Raw genomic sequence first — 14,925 nt, 5'->3', positions numbered from 1 at the left:
ATGTGTGATTAATAGTATGATGCAGTTACTGGAATATCCATACATTTATACGGTGAAAATTCTTCATTAATCAAAGGTATTCATGGACAAAAAAAAAAGAATACTGCATACACAAACAAAATTTCAATTATGTTGAGGGAAGTTAAATGATCTATAAATATAATACGTAAGTACACTCATGAGTTAATGAATCAGACAGAGCTGGTGTGTGTGTGTGTGTGTGCGTGTGTGTGTGTGTGTGTGAGAGAGAGAGAGAGAGAGAGAGAGAGAGAGAGAGAGAGAGAGAATATGCCTCTCATCATGGAGAATGGAATAGTTCAAGGTGTCACATAATTGGGATGTTATCATACCATGCTGTTGGTGTGACACTTGAGAACTTGATTGAAGCTAAATTGTTTGTGACCAATAGTTTAATAACTCACCCTTCAAAATCAACCAGGCACTAGAGTATTCAAATACTATGGTGTCAAGGGAGTATCATGAGAACTTTTAGTCCTGAAAAACTGCAACTGCCTGAGTCAATGGCTGCCGGCAGCAACTTAATGACAGGCTGTATTTGACTATCATGGATTATAACAGCAGACAGGTGGTTTGCAGCAAATCCTATCTACCGGTAATTCAACGTTGGGCAACAACAATTCGTTGTAACAGTGCGTACAGGAACACATTCTCAGAGTATAGACAAATACTGCCTGGACTCTGAATTGTGGTACATGTTGGTACACACTGATTGCTGAGTAATATTACACAGAAATTATATGAGACAATGCTTTTCACATGCCATATTTCAGCCAGACATGAAAACAAGGCTGTGTGAAAGAAGTTTACATAGGATTGTGTCAGAATGGTTTGAATGTACAGAGTGCACACATTAGGTGCTTATATGGTCCCCCAAGTCATCTGACCTCTATCATGTAGAGCACATCTGTACTCCACTGTGTGAGTTGTATTTACTGAACACTCCAACCTTTCTCTGTGAGTTGTGGGTAACAGTTGGTCTACCGTGTTAAGGGTAGTTTTCCAGAGCTTTTGTTGTCCCATCGAGTCAGTGGTGTAAAGCGTCTTCACTATTACCAGGTCAGGAGGGGATGCTACTACAGGCTACTATGCATGTTATGTCGTGTATAATTGCTTATGGTCATATAACTGGAAATCTTTTACAGGCCACAGCAGGTGCTTTCTAAAACTAAGCACTATGATATGGCTAAAACAAACTAAGCACTATGATATAGCTAAAACAAACTAAGTCCTCTTTTTAAGGTATGACATACTTGCAATAACATGTAGGTATTAATGCTCTGAATACCAATGCTAATACTGCAGTTAGTGCACCACATACTTTTTCTGAACTTGCGCACCTAACTGAAACCAATGAAACTATCATCACATAAATAATATCTCAGGCAAATGTATCATTATTAAATGAAAGTGATCATAAACAGCCTTTATTTCAGAATAATTTTTATTTTGCTGTCTGCTTGTGAAAACCCAGCAGAGGAGACAGAAGAGGACAACAATGAATTACTACATGAAATGTATTCACAGTAGTGAATATGGACAATCATCAGCTGTATAATGGCATGACGATGATGAAAATTTATGCTGGTTTGGGACTCAAACTGGATTTCCTGGTTGTTTTGGGCGGTGCATACATGCATGCCTGGAGAAATATTGCATCACACTTCTGAACAACACAGGCCCTGTAATGTTGTAAGAATTACTACAGTCTTTATTCTGGCAAACACATGGAATATTTTGTTGTGTTTTGTCCACACTGAAAATGTCTTCCGTTGTCAAGTGGAATATTTTACTTGTGCACAAGTCATAACCGTAAAAAGTTGCTGACATGTATGTACATTGAATGACTGATAGGATGAATAAAGATACAATAAAGATATGTCACTGTCACATCATGTGTTGGGTATTTAATCTTATTGTTATCATATTTTACTCAAATCACTTTAAATCACTGCTTGTGCACACTGTTGTCATTTGTATAATCTATACCAGTAGCAGTTTGCTGTGATTTATGTAAAAGATGATAAGAACGTTAACATTAAATATCCAAAAATGGATGTGACGATGACATATATACACGTCGGGTATTTTTTAAGATTTTAACATGAGCTGAAGCAAAACTTTTCAGTATTTCTCTTGATAATGGCCATATGGCTGGAACTGCAATAGTAGGTTTTGTGAATAAATAATTTCACAGTCAAAGGTGAACGTAAAGTAATTTGGAAAATGTTATGTAACTGTGAACCCCAACTATGAGAAGTTAATCAACAGAGACACTGTCAACATTTTGGTAGCATACTAACTAACATGCTAACGTGTGGTGAAACAGTGTTTGCCACATTCAATCTGCAGACATGCTGAAGCATGTTCACTAATCAAAATTGGAAACTGTGAGCTGTAGCGCAGGAGATTCCTGCTGTGACAAAGACGCCAATGGTGACATTCGTCGTCTTCTTCTTTTTTAAAAATAACATTTTACACTACAGTACGTTTCACAACAGACACTGTGTGGAATATTCATAACCAGCAAAGTGCGATGCCACCACCAGCAAAGACACATACCCTTGTGTGCTGCCTCAGAATTCTGGGCCTAAAGGTTGTCCTTTATTGTCACGACTAGTTATAAGTTTTCTAGATCCTCATAGAACACGGTATGTGCAGTCAATTTTTTTAAATCTTAATTTCTGTCACTGCTATTTATTTGCCATTTTTATCCACTAAAATACACAGCTTTTTCTCTCTCTGACAACATGTGTAATAAAATCTTTGGAAGCTTTGTTATCCCAGAACATGAATTGTAATTCAATACAAAGAATACAAAAACAGCCACACACAATATAATGAAAATAAAGACATATTCAATACCCACACTCTGCTTAAAACTTGGCAAAAGTGTTTTGAAGTACACAAACATATAGAAACAGGAACAAATTAGGAACAGTTCTGATAACTATGAAATAAATGCAAATCTGAAAATTAGCAGACTACATCGCATTTGCACTTAAGACAAAATATGCTTGGTCCAAGTAGGAAGACAGCCATACAAACAACAATTCATATGGTTAAGTAAATAAAACACACCCAATAATGATGGTGAAACAGAGCCAAAACACATCTAGGTGAAAGTGAACAGGAACAAACTTTCGTTTTGTTCAAGGTGACGTCATCAAAGTACTTTATGTTAGGAACATTTAGTAAGCTTCATAAAAGTTCAAGAGTATAGTGTACAACCAGTCTTCAATGTGCATTCAATTAAAATAGTTAACAAGGAGCCAAAAACTAAGTAAGGTGTAAGGCAGGTTTGCTAATTGCCACTAATGATATTTAATTTTCATGTTCAAGAGACAATGAGGAATGTAAAAAGATTAATTGATGTGTGTGTGTATGTGAGATCTGGGGACTGGAGGAGGTGTCATGCACAGAAAATCAGCACAATCTTCGTTGCTGACAACACACAACATGGCTGCAAACGTCAACAGGAATTGAGTTGAGTGCATAATGAAATCTAATGTGCGCTAGCTGAAAGCTATAATATGTGCATAATGAAAATGAAAACTAATGTAACAGTATGCCAAGCTGATGGATATGGTGGATGGTCTAGTTAAACCTGTGCAAGATACACTTGAGGAGGTGAATGAGTTTTATTTTCTCAGAAGCAGAGCATGCAAAGAAGGAAAACTGTAGGAAAAGCATAGTAGCACGGATTGGATAAGGAAAAAGCCTTTCAATAAAAAAATAATCTACTCACATAAAAAATTATCACCCTTAAACCAGAAGAATACTGATGAGAAGCTATGTTTAGAGCACAATTCTGCATGGATGTGAAACATGCACTACAGAGAATGCTGAAAAGCTGCATCAAACATCAAACCAACCTTAAGGTTGATTGGGGGAGGGGAGGAATAAAAAAAATATAAAAACAATAGGAAACTAGAAACACATTTAATTTTCAATAACAGTTAATTTTTCATTGTTAAATCCAGCAAAGGATGAAATCATTTCATTTTCTTAACTATATGGACTTCACCATACCTGTATGGGTTCTTGCATGCTGCACAAGGTTGAAGGCTTTTTTGAAGATTTTCCCACAAACTGAACAACTGTATTTACTTTTGGCATGGACTTCACCTACATGTTTTTTTAATTGAATGTCATCACCAAAAGTAGAAGAACATTCACTACACACATATCTTCCACCACTATCATGTTGTACCATGTGTTGCTTCAGTGCACCCACACGTTTAAATGTCTGACCACATATTTTACACGTAAAATCCGTAATGCTGCAGTTGTCTAAACCACCTTTGTCAGTCTCTGTTGGTGAGACTCCCAGTTTATCAGTTAAGGAACTAAATTCAACTGCTCGAGTTTCAACTTTGACTGAACTGTCGACAGAGATATTAACTGTTTCAACCATTCCACTATTTAAACCATGTCCATTATCCAAACTTGAGAACGCATTGCTGTTGCTGTTATTGCAATCACTGTTTTTTAAAGTATTTATAGTAGACAATTGTAGCTCAGAAGAATCTGACGTATTATTTTGTGTATGTTTATTTAACATACCATTATTTTCAATAGTTGAGGTCTGAAATTGTAGAGCTGTGTTTATTACAATTGCATCTATATTATTTTCCAGGGCAGTTTTCTCTTCCTGCTCAGAACTGTGGTTTGTCTTTGCTAAATGCAAAGAATTCACATCAACACATGGGATCTTCTGCTCTATGTGTGACACGGACTGTTGTTCCAGCACAGAGCATGTAAGCTTTTGGCTAGCTGAGACAGCTGAACTACTGTTAGGTGATGAATTACAAGAAAGGTATTTGCTCCCCGAAATGTCTGGTCTGGAACTATTTTGTGCAAGTTCACTTTTTACTGGCTGGCTAAGTGATTCTGAGAAATTACTTGTTGCTTCCTCAAAACTCTCTGTGTACTCAAAAGTACTATGCAGACTATCTCCATTAAGGTTTTGTTCAAGCAAATCTAACCCCTCAAACCTCTGATTACATGCTGACGATGTGAATACTTCTTCCTTTGGTGAAAGTTGCAAGGTTTTTTCTACATCTGGGCTCGGAAAATTGAGGGCTGCTTCAGTTACAATTGATTCGATCGGCACATGCAGAGCGTCTTCCTGTTGATTACTTGATCGGTCTAGAGAGCCCATCATGTTGACACTATCTAAACATTCTATACTGTGCACAGTATGTAAACCCATGTGTTGTTTCAACATTCTTACACATTCAAAAGTCTGATCACAGAGAGAGCACACAAAGCTTCTAAAAGCATCACCTCTATCGAGGAAGCAGTCAAGCAGTGCATCAGTATCACCTGAAGAACAGTCTTCAGACGCATTTCGTGCTCGATACGGTATCTGATAAATGCGAAAGAGATCGCGTAACATATCTTCACCGAGTCCAAGCTGAGCCTTAACCTGTTGTGTGTACACATTAACCTGCCAGCCCTGCGAACCTGAACGACATGAAGAATGCAAAGGGAGACGATGATGACATGCCTGGCATGCAAAACACAATGCTGAATACAGTCCACTGGACCGCCGAACATCTTCGTGCAGCTGCAGCTGCCCAGAGCAACAACAAGGGCATCCCAATAATGGTCCTAAGGCTTCCTGCAGACATGTGAGCTCCAGCAGACGTACTCCTTCCGCCCGTACCATACCTGCAAATATGCAATGGTCACAATTAAATGAAAATAACAGGCTGTTTGAAGGGGTTTGAAAGATGACATAAAAATGCAAGTACATAGCTGGAAATGACATGAATTTAAAAAAAAGAAAAATTGCAAGCAAATAGCTGGAAATATCAATTGCAGCAACATAATTACATAGTTACAATAATTTAAGATCTGTACCCACAGCCGATTTAAGGCCCAGGCAACACAAGCAGCTGCTTGGGGTGTCAAGCTGAGAAGGGCACCAAAGGTGCCCCCTTATGCAAAATGTTTGCAGCCGGTGTAGCAAAAACAATATTTATGAGGAAACGACAGATGGAAATGGGAGCAACAAATGACATGTTGCTCGTGTGGAAAATGGAAGGGACGGAGGTGTGTGTGTGTGTGTGTGTGTGTGTGTGTGTGTGTCTCCAGACGAATCTGTTCTGGTTATACTCTAGATAGAAAAAATTGTCTCACTGTGCAGCCTTTTGTGGTCACAATGATTAGTTACAGCCCTTGCAGTATACAATTCAAAAGGCATACACTGGAGTACGAAGATGTTACAGTGGGATCACAGGATGCCTCAGCCTAGAGATTAAACTGTAATGCAAAAACAGTGTTTCCCCCCCCCCCCCCCCCCACTTCAGATACGAATCAACAACACAGCCAGTCATATCTGTCTAACGAATATATCAAACAATGGAAAAATGACAATATTATGAGAAGGATAGACTGCAACTCACTGTATACGTAGATATTGAGTTACATACAGGCACAACAAAAGGACTGTGAAGAAGTAAGGTTTTGACCAAAAAGGCCTTCATCAGAATTAGACCACACACACACACACACACACACACACACACAACCACAGTCTCTGGCTGCTAAGGCCAGTCTGCATCTATCTGCGACTCAACAATTTTATGATGTGGTGAGGTGAGAAGCAATCCATCCTTTTCATAATACTACAAATATATGCTTATGACAATTGCGATTAGGATACAGAAAGCAACAAGACTATTGCAAAGTCAACATATGTAATACTGTGAACACAGTCCACTGGACAGATCATCAGATCATAGACAATACCTATTTTCTTTGATTTAACAAAAGCATCTGACTGTGTCGACTATGTTCAACATTGGTTCACTTCATACCCGGAAAGTAGGAAGCAGAAGGTTCTCCTCCTGCATGAACAAACAAGTAAGAGAGTTGAGTACGGATGGGATCATACAAAGTTGGTGTGCCCACAGGGTCAACAACTAAACATGACAGACGACTTAAAAAAAATTGTCTTTGAAGATGATAATTGTTATTGTGAAAGACAATGAATGTAATGTAAATGATGCAGTTTATAGGATAGTTGGTAATATCAGCATGTGGCTTTGAAAGAAAATTAACACTTAACTGCAACAAAATGCAATAAGCACATATTTTCTGACATGGAACCCTTAATGATAAGATTTTCCCACATGATGTGTTCACTGTCAGTGAAGTTGAGTGTTTTAAATTCTTACGACTGAGCTGGAAAGCAATCTTGGAAGGGTCACCTTCACGATCTTATGCAAAAACTCAATCATGTTAATTTCACTGTAAGAATAATTTCCACTGCCTCTTACACTGAAACACAAAGGCTTCTTTACTTTGCTACTTCAATTCTATTATCTCATATGGTGTTATATTTCGGGGCAACTCTGTGCACTCTTCAAGAATATGCTTAACCTAAAAAAAGGACAGTCAGACTGATCTACAGTATCACCCACAGACTTCATTTAGGCCCTTTTTACATTTTTTTATTAATATTTTGTTTATAAAATTTCTAATCAGCATTCTGTAAACTATGAACTGACTTGTTCCATGACTTTGGCTTGCATGGTCCCATCGAACATGATAAATAAAAATTTCTCTCTGAAATGCAAGGATCATCACTTTTAATAAGAAACTTCTTGGAATATTAAAACTGTACGGTGGACTGACTCGAACTCGGGACTTTGCCTTTCGCAGGCAAATACTCTACCGACTGAGTGCTCAAGCATGATTCACGACACATCCTCACATCTTTACTTCTGCCAGTACCTCATCTCCTATCCTTCAGACGTCATAGAAGCACTCATCCGAAACTTGCAGGACTAGAACTTCTGGAAAAAAGGATATTGCAGTTTCATGCCGTATCCTTTCTTCCAGAAGTGCTAGTACTGCTTTTAGTTAGCTTTCAGACAATATTTGCTGTGGCCTTGTAATGATTTAATTGGTTTCTCTCGAAGTAAGCTTGGCTGATGAACATTTTTACTTCTCTCCAAATGTGTTCTTATTTATTTTATTTATATTATATACTCTAATCTCCTAACATCTTTTGCCAAAAGTTTAGAAATTACTGCTGTTCTGTGCATGTGTTTGATAAATTACTTAAACACTATGCCTCAAGGGCTAAAATGGTGTTTATTTCACTCTCACTCCAACATTTACTTGAGGAACAACTCTCTTAATAGCAATATGACATTCTGGCTATAGCGCAACAATCCTACTGCTATTGCAAATAAGAGTATACAAATTGCCAATTGTCCAACTGTATTAAAATATTTTGAGTTCAATAGTTTGGGGCTATTTTCTTGTGCAGGATACCTGCAAGTGATGTTGCTTAATGGTAGTGCTGGTGGAGTTTGAGCTGGCAATAGCACATCTGAGTGTTAAGCCCTTTTGTAACCCATTATGAACAGATGACGATTATTTAACAGACTGGTTACATCTCAGTGAAGACTGCAATATTTATCAACATATGAAGCTAAAAAGAATGAAGACTTTTTCATTTTAAAAGACTCTTCATCTCTGCATTTGAACTTATCTACTGTATTCAAGCCTTGGTCATCTTCTACAACTCTTAACTCTCACACTTCCTTCCATTACCAAAATGACAATTCCGTGATGCATTATGGATGTGTCCTAGATTCTTTCTTTTAGTCAAGTTGTGCCACAAATTTCTTGTTTCATCAGTTTCATTCATTATGTCCCCATGTATTATTCGATCTAACCATCTGATCTTGAGCATTCTTCTATAGCACCAAAATCAAAAGTTTCCAGTTTTTATAGTGTCTGGGATGCCTTTCATCCATTTTTTCACTGGCATGCAAGGCCACAGTCCAGACAAATATCTTCAGAAAAGACTTCCTAACATTTAAATATAAATTACATGTTTCTCATTTTCAGAAACAGTTTTCTTGGTATTGCTGGTCTGCATTTTATCTCTTCCTTTCCTTAGCCATAATCAGTTATTTTGCCATCAAACAACAATACTCATCTACCACTCTCAATGTCTCATTTCCTAATCTAATTCCCTCATAACTGCCTGATTTATTTTGATATTATTCCATTACCCTCATTTTACTTTCATTCAGGTTCATCTTATAAACTCTTTTCAAGATACTATTCATCCCATTCAACTGCTCTACAAAGCCCTTAGCTGGCTCTGACACAATTACAATGCCATCGGCAAACTTATTTCTTCTCCTTAAACTTTAATTCCTTTTCCAAATTTCTCCTTGGTTTCCTTCAAGCTTGCTCAATACAAATTATATAAGTATAGGTTTAACTTTCTTCAACCTGTCTTCCAAGATAAGTTGTAGGGTCAATATTGCCCCGAGTTTTCCTGCATTTCTCCGGACCCCAAACTGACCTTCCCTAACATTGACCTCTATCAGTTGTTCCATTCTTCTGTAAATAATTAGTGTCGATATTTTGCAACCAGCACTTTTTAAACTGATGATTCTATAGTAATCGTACCTGTGAGCACCTGCCTTCTTTGGAACTGGAATTACTATATTCTTCTTGAAGTCTGAGGGTATTTCACCTGTCTCATATATCTTGCACACCACGTGGGGCAATTCTGCTATGGGTGGCTCTCCCAAAGTTCTCAATATTTCTGAGGGAGTGTCGTCTACTCGAAATGCCTCGTTTCCATTTAGGTCTTTCACTGAGGCACAAGCTGCCCCACCTTGGCAAGGCCAGTTGCCTGTGGGAGGATCTGTAACCTAGGTGAGGTTACATTACCCTTACGGCATTCCAATGATTTTTTATTGCCTTAAAAGAGCAAACTACAGTGGGCACATGTGATTATTTTTAAAAATAATTGTTTGCATTTTACTGCATAGATACTGTTCTTTAGCAATAACATCATCCAAAATAACAACACAGTAACATATTACACACAGAGCTTTTCAGCTTTGTCTCTCGCAACATGAATTACCATGTCAATGACAGTTGAAATTTCTAAGCTGCATGTAAATGTTGGTTCTAGGCATCTCCAATACCCCCTAAAAGACTGATTGAAACACTTTGTAAAAATTGGTACAGAATTCCATTCAAGACTATTTATAGACAACATGCACAAATTCTAATGTAAATGATGATAAAAATTACAGACATTACAGCAATCTTAGATTTTTTCTTCAACCTTTTAGTACACTCCTGGACCCGCCTTGAATTATAGTGTCTAAGTAAGGAATGAAGAAGTATTAAGAAGAGTTGGAGAAGAAAGAAACATGCTGAAAGTCATCAGAAAGAGAAAATGGAACTGGATTGGACATTGTTTGAGGAGGGACTGTTTACTGAAGAAAGGAATAAAAGGAATAGTGGACAGAAAAAGGGGAAGAGGAAAAAGAAGATATCAAATGCTGAGCAATATCAAAGGAAGCAAATATTCAGAAGTGAAAAGACCTTAAGGCAGAATACCATACTACTACTACTACTACTACTACTACGAGCATAGATATTGAGTTGAATGTGGAACTAGGTTTCAAATTTGTACGCATATGCACATATGAGACGTTTCATTGTACGCAGTAACATCATATTTCCGAAACTTCCTGAAAAATTAAACTGTGAGATAGACTGGGACTCAAACCCAGAACTTTGCCTTTCATGGACAATATTGTTACTAGCTAAGCTATCCAGGTATGTCTTGCAACTTGTTGCCACTGCTATACTGTCAATACATCTCTCTTGCTTTCCAAACTTCAGAGTAGTTCATCAGCATACACTGTGGGACTAGCACCCCTGGAAGAAAGTATACTGTGGAGAAATGGCTTATCCACACCCTTTGGGATTCTTTCGGAATGAAAACAGGAGACTGGTACTGGCACAAGTGAAGCTGTGCACCTATGAGTTGCACCAGGATAGAACAGTCAGTACGACACTGCCTATGAAGCACAGTCTGGGACTGCTAAGATCTTAGCTCTGCCGCAGTTTAGCACCATCTACATACCTCTCCAAACTCTTTGGGCACTAACAAGCTAGACAACATAATAATTGACAACATAAAAACATAGAAGCATTCAGAAATTTATTAAAAATTTGTATACACCCGGATCGCTATAACAAAGTGACTGATAGCTAGCTAGCTGTTTATAGGACAACTACCAGAGCAAGAACAAATCAGAAAACAACCTCAATGTGCCTTTGTTCTGCTCACCCTTTTCATAATGCACTGCTATCTGATGGACTGGTTGTCACAGTCAGATGCGAATTACACTTCTAATGGATAATGTAATGGTGTGTGTTTTGGTCCTTTGTCTGACATTTTAGTTTACAGAAAAGACTGGCTGAAGCTAGCAGTGAAAATTCTATCATACTCTAAAAATGCAAAGTCAATACTGCATGTTAATGTATACAGCACAGAATTGCACAGCTATTGCTGCCACAGCAATGTATAATAACTGTGAATCAGCATCATCTTCTACACCCAAATGTGCTTGTGTGTCACTCACTTTATTCTGGTCGAGGTGTAGTTCAAAAGATGACTCAAACAAACACACAATTAAAAGAAATGATATGCCAGATAAAGTGTACAAAGGCATACAAGGTATGATGAAAATAAGATAACATGGCAATGATGCCAGTCAATGAGAAATCACTAAAGCAGAGGAAGAGTAATGTCTATACAGGCAGACAATTCCACAAAACATAATTATCACCAATTAAAAAAATGTTTTTCACAAAGGAAGAAGTGGGCTTTAGAAGTTCCAAAAATATAAAAGTTAATTCAGCTGAGTACGAGAAACGATCTTGTAATTTTTGAATAATGGTATGCTGCTTGGGTATAACACAGCCAAGTGATATGAAATGGAACAAGTATGTAGATGTAGAATTTTCACTGCTAGCTTCAGCCAGTCTTGATGTGCAACCCACTCTTTGAGTGCTACTCGAGTATTTGGGACCCCAACAGGTCAGGTTAAAGGCTGACATCGAAGTAATTCTGAGGCATACTGGTAGATTCGAAATACAAACTTTGATCATCACAGAAATGTTTCGTGAACTCAAATGTGGTTCCCTGAACAGAAGACAAAGTTCTTATCACAAACCATTGTTGAGAAAATTTAGAGAACTGGCAATTGCTGCTGACTGCACAACAATTCTACTACTGCTAATACATGTCTAGCATAAGGACCATGAACACAAGTTAACATAAATTAGCCGTCATACGGGCATGCATAGACAGTGGTTTTTCCTTTGTTTCATTAGTGAGTGGAATCGGAAAGGGAATGATTAGTAGTGCTACAAGATACTCTCCACCATACACTGTACAGTGGGTTGCTGAGTATGTATGTAGATGTAGATGTTGATACAACAGAATGCGCCCTTTTGCAGATTGTAAATGGAATTATAGATCTACACAGTGAGTAAGAATGACAAATTTAGCAGCTACAGCTGGATGATGTGTTCCATTGATGCTCCACAATTTTCAAAGTTTTGACCGTGATAAACTGATGCTGCAGTGTTCATCTTTGGTATGGTAGTGTAAAAGGTGTCACATATTCAGCTAAATAAAAAATCTACACAATTTGAATGTTTATTTACACATACAAACCGACTTACATTTTTTTGTATGCACCCATGTGTGGCATATAGGTCCAATTCAAAATTCTAGATTCTAATGTTTATGTTGTTTCTGCATCACCTTTCTGTGATTGTATTAATATTCATATGTAACACAATATACTGCTTATTTTTTTCTTCAATTGCCATAAAAAAAACTTTTACCATATCATCAACTGTAAACTTACAATAGGCCACATCTAATACCATTGCATATTAACATGGGGAGGGGGAGGGGGGGGGGGAGAAACAAGTTATTTAGGATATTTTTCAGAATTTTTGGACACTTACAAATTTATATTTCCAAGAATTTTCAAAAGTTGTGAGTGTTGCACATAACCTATTATGTAGTCAATCAGCATTTGAGATTTACAAGTTGCCGTAAATACTTAACATTATAAGTTATATTATTTTTCTCTTTTAACAGGAGCGTATACTGCCTGCATTTATTGGAAACTGATGATATTGTTGAATTTGTTACTGGCTTTCGGCTGAAGAATATTTCACAGAAATAGTAAATTTTGTACCATGTTTTTCTGTTGTTGTAACAGATATGTCATTTTGACTCTAAAAGGTTACCAGACCCACTAAAGGGAATCAGCAATCTTACTTGAAAGCTATTCATTACTGTAATTGCACTAGGCACAATGCAGCCACACTGTTTATGCTGTTCTCAGGCACAGGATGAGATGGTTGGTGTTCGTAAGCAACTAGGAATCATCGTGACTACTGTACGGCAATTGGAAGCTGCTGTGAGGGCTACTGAGAGCCATTTCCCACAGTTATTAAAGGTGCACTGAGAGCCACTTAGCAGAGATACTAAAGGTCTGTCCTCTTCTGTGGATACTGTCTCTTTTGCAGGAAATACAGGATGTGTCACTCAACATCCACTTCAGTGTGTGTGACTTATCAATGGCAGGTCTAGGCGTCCTGTGTAGGAGAGACAAGGACCAGGAACAGGATGATACAGCTACCCCCTTAACCAACAAGTTCGAGGTGCTATCTTCCACTGTAACCAAAATGAGCCAGGGAGACTTCACTTACCGGAAAAATGTGCACAGTCCAGTGTGAAGGGAGGTAAAAACAAAGGGGGAAGGAGGTCTATCAATTATCTGCAAGTCAAACATACAGCTAATAACGGTCCCCCTTATGAAAATGCCAACAGTGGACTGGAAAAAACACCACCCACATTCAGTGTGTATGCCTGGGGGTCTCATTCCACATTTATCAATGGGGCTACTCCAATAGTCACTGAGGAAAAAGGGTGTAACCAACTGCAAAGTGAGGCTCATGTTGGGAAAAATGTTGTTTTTCATCTGGGATCCAGAGCTGTACTTATATCATTCCAGTGACTGGCAGAAAAGGTTGACATTATTAGCCTCACTCATATTGTTTCAACAAAGCTCACAATCTGCAGCATGGTCCCCATAACAGAACGTGGCCTCCTGGTTCTCAATCAGGTGGAAGGTTTGAACCTTAGACAAAAGATATGCTAAGCTGCAACTTCCTTGACTTGTACCATAGTGCTGAGATCTAGAGGGTCCCCCAAAATGAATAAATTCTGCACTACACAACAGAGGCTGTTACCCAGGTATCAGAGGGTTTTTTAGACTGGGCCAAAATACTAATCAGAAAAAATATTATGTAAAAGTATAGTGTGCTTGCCTGTTTCAAAATTTGTTCAAATGGCTCTGAGCACTATGGGACTTAACTTCTGAGGTCATCAGTCCCCTAGAACTTAGAACTACTTAAACCTAACCAACCTAAGGACATCACACACGTCCATGCCTGAGGCAGGATTCGAACCTGCAACCATAGCGGTCTTGCGGTTCCAGACTGTAGCACCTAGAACTGCTCGGCCACTCCAGACAGCTTGCCTGTATCAATGAAACTTTAACTTACTTGTTAGATTATAATGACATGCTGAACAAAGGTTCTAAACTGGAAGACAATTCTGAGTTTGAGCCAGGAGATTTTTAAAAATTATTTTGCATGCACCAGGACAATGAAATACATTTCAACTTTTGCATTTTGTAAGTTTAAAGGCCTTCATTTCTGTCCTGACACCATCTTGTGGTAACAACATTCTGAGAGCTTTCTGTTCTCTTAGCGTAACAGATTTTTTTGGCTGTCATTATGGAAAATACTGTACAGGCGTTAATACTTGTTATGTGCACTGCAAAAAGCATGCATAAATCTCAGAATGAAATCAAAACACTACTGATATACTGAAGACAATGTTAGGAAAACAACAGAAAGGTTCAGTCATGTTATTCAATTCACTGAAATAAAAGAATAAAGGTCCTAATTATTTGTAGAAGTGGAAGTAACAACTCACTGTGTAGCTGATGGTAACTCACTATGTAGCTG

At 38.0% G+C, this 14,925-nt stretch overlaps 1 protein-coding gene across 2 annotated transcripts in view; it reads right to left on the bottom strand.

Annotated features, from left to right (window-relative positions):
* LOC124777718 (zinc finger protein 37-like) overlaps nucleotides 1-14,925 on the bottom strand; it is a 70,048-nt gene that overhangs the window by 42,145 nt on the left and 12,978 nt on the right. Inside the window, exons 1-2 of one of the 2 annotated variants that reach the window (XM_047253215.1) lie at nucleotides 9,466-9,504; nucleotides 4,051-5,694 (exon numbers count right to left, since the gene is read on the bottom strand). In XM_047253215.1, coding sequence (XP_047109171.1) covers nucleotides 4,051-5,692 — 1,642 coding nt within the window. In that variant the 5' untranslated portion in view covers nucleotides 5,693-5,694; nucleotides 9,466-9,504. Of the gene's footprint in view, nucleotides 1-4,050; nucleotides 5,695-9,465; nucleotides 9,505-14,925 lie in introns of those variants that run through there. The other variant, XM_047253214.1, reaches the window with a different exon arrangement.

The sequence above is a fragment of the Schistocerca piceifrons genome, chromosome 2 (genome assembly GCF_021461385.2).
Source record: "Schistocerca piceifrons isolate TAMUIC-IGC-003096 chromosome 2, iqSchPice1.1, whole genome shotgun sequence".
Taxonomy (NCBI): Eukaryota; Metazoa; Arthropoda; class Insecta; order Orthoptera; family Acrididae; genus Schistocerca; species Schistocerca piceifrons.
This window is presented reverse-complemented; position numbering and strand designations above follow the sequence as displayed.